This window comes from Penaeus japonicus, unplaced genomic scaffold (genome assembly GCF_977035675.1).
Source record: "Penaeus japonicus unplaced genomic scaffold, GWHDUDI00000001_assembly GWHDUDI00000028, whole genome shotgun sequence".
Lineage (NCBI taxonomy): Eukaryota > Metazoa > Arthropoda > Malacostraca > Decapoda > Penaeidae > Penaeus > Penaeus japonicus.
In genome coordinates, this window is record NW_028234430.1 from 3525832 (window position 1) to 3528331 (window position 2500).

Genomic DNA, 2500 nt, shown 5'->3' on the forward strand with positions numbered 1-2500 from the left:
AAAAACAACCCATTCATAACTCTGATCCATTCATAACCATAGTCCATTAAAAAAAATCATAAAAAACAACCCATTCATAACTCTGATCCATTCATAACCATAGTCCATTAAAAAAATCATAAAAAACAACCCATCCACAACCAAAGCCCATTCATAACCACGATCCATTCATAAAAAACAACCCATCCATAACCACAGTCCATTCATAACCATAGTCCATTCATAAAAAAAAGAAAAAGAAAAAAAACATTCATAAAAAGCAACCCCTCCATAATCACAGTCCATTCATAACCATAGCCCATTCATAAAAAAATAAAAATAAAATACAATAAAATAAATAATAGATAAAGAATAAAAAGAAACATTCATAAAAAACACAACCCATCCACAACCAAATCCCATTCATAACCACACCCCATTCATAAAAAACACATCCCATTCATAAATCCGGGCAGGCCACACAAACCGTACATCCTACTCTCTGGCGATGACGATGGTCGATTCTACGTGTTGTACCCAACTTCCGATGACCGTGATGACTGGGTATACGAGAAGAATGTTATCTTAGATACGAAAGACATCATGGTCGGTAAGTTATGCGAGGAAGTTTGTGTCTATTGAGTGTCTGTCTGTTTTGTGTCTGTTTGTCTATCGTGTGTCTATTTGTTTTTCTTTTTTTCTGTTTATCTGTGTTTTTTTTCTTTATTTGTTTGAGTGTTTTGTTTATTTGTCTATTTATTTTTCTAATTTTCTGTTTTTGTAGCTCTCTATCTGTATGTTTTTTTGGTTGTTTGTTTGTTTATCTGTTTATTTAAAAGGTGTATATCTCTCGATCTATTTAAGGAGCGTCTATCTATCTCTATATATCTATCTATCTAACTCTTGGTCTATTTATCGCCTTATTTTTCTATCTATGTTTCTGTCTACTCATCTATATATCAAACCATCTATCTATTTATACATTAAACTGGCTATCTATCTGAATCTCTCCATATCTATGTATCAATATATTTAATTATCTCTCCACCTCTTTCCCTATCTATCCATCCTTCTCCTTATCTATCCATCAATTCACCCATCAGTCTATCTGTCAATCTATATATCTATTTATCAAGACTGATTTTTTATTCATGTGACTGATAAAAAACATTTCCTCCTCCTCTCCCCTCTCCCCTTCCCCCATTCCCTCTCTCTCCTCTTCCTCCTCTCCCCTTCTTCCCTCTTCTCCTTTTCCCCCTTCCTACCTCTCCTCTCATTCCTCCTTTCCTCCTTTCCCTCCTTCCCCTACTTTACTCCTTCCTCCTTCTCTTCCCCTCCTTTCTCCCTCCCGTCCTTCCCTCCTTCCCCTCCCTCCTCTCCTCTCCCCTCTCCCCCTTCTCTTATTCTTTATCCCTCCCCTCTTTCTCCTCCTCCACCTCCTCCTTTTCCTTTCCCTCCTCCTTCTCCTTTCCCCCTTTTCCTTTCCCCACCCTCCCCTCTCTCCTTTCTCCTATCCTTAATCCCCTCCCCTCCTTTTCCCCTCCTTCTCCTCCCCCTCCCCTCTTCCTCTCCCTCCTCCTTCTCCTCCTCCTCTCCTCTTCCCCCTCCTTTCCCCTTTCCCCCTCCCCTCCTCCTCCTCTTCCCCATCCTTCCTCTCCCCTCTCCCCCCTTCTCCTATCGTTTATCCCTCCCCTCCTCCTCCTCTTCCCCTCCCTTCCTCTCCTCTCTCTCCTTCTCCTATCCTTAATCCCCTCCTCCTCCTCCTTTTCCCTTCCTTCCTCCCTCCCCTCTCCCCTCTTCCCCCTTCCCCTATCCTTCATCCCCTTCCCTACTTTCCACCTCCTTCCCCTCCCTCTCTCCCCTCCAGGCAAGATGGCCCACGGTGACCTTGACGGCGATGGCTTCGAGGAGATAGTCTTTGCTGGCTACGCTGTCAATCAACTCTTCGTCTTCACTTACGCTCCTTGAGACGTTTTCGGGTCGCGAAGGCGTTCTCACGGTCGTTCTTCTGGCGTTTTTTTTTTTTTTTTTTTATTGTTGTTATTTTCGTTTAGTGTTTTATGTATTTTATGTATTTATTTATGTATGTATATGTGTGTGTATGTGTATGTATATATATATATATATATATATATATATATATATATATATATATATATATATATGTATGTATATATATACACATTCGTATTATTGATACATTCGCATTCGTTTGTCAGGCTATGTAATTTTTTTCAATTTATCATCATTCATATTTGTATTGCCTGTCACTACACTCAGCTAGATTTTAATTAGAATCGTCAGAATGGGAATAAATTGGAATCACTAGACTAGGAATGATTTAGAACCAACCGAAATACGCATAGAAAACGAGAGAAAAAGAACAAAGGAAAGATTCTTAGAGAAAAAAAAATCAAAATTTCTCTGGCTGCGCCCAGGACTGTGAACTTCGCTCCCTTCAAATAAAATTAAATCATGACTAGTCTTTTCATGTGAACCTGCAGTAATTTTACATATTTGT

The 2500-nt window shown here is 39.5% G+C and overlaps 1 protein-coding gene across 1 annotated transcript in view; it reads left to right on the forward strand.

The window, feature by feature from the left end:
* The window catches only part of LOC122258900 (uncharacterized), an 11263-nt gene extending 8805 nt beyond the window's left edge, over nt 1-2458 (forward strand). Inside the window, exons 10-11 of the mRNA XM_086553304.1 lie at nt 456-589; nt 1847-2458. Of these exons, the coding sequence (XP_086409430.1) occupies nt 456-589; nt 1847-1947 (235 nt within the window). The 3' untranslated portion in view covers nt 1948-2458. The remainder of the gene's footprint in view (nt 1-455; nt 590-1846) is intronic.
* The last annotated feature ends 42 nt before the right edge of the window (nt 2459-2500 follow it).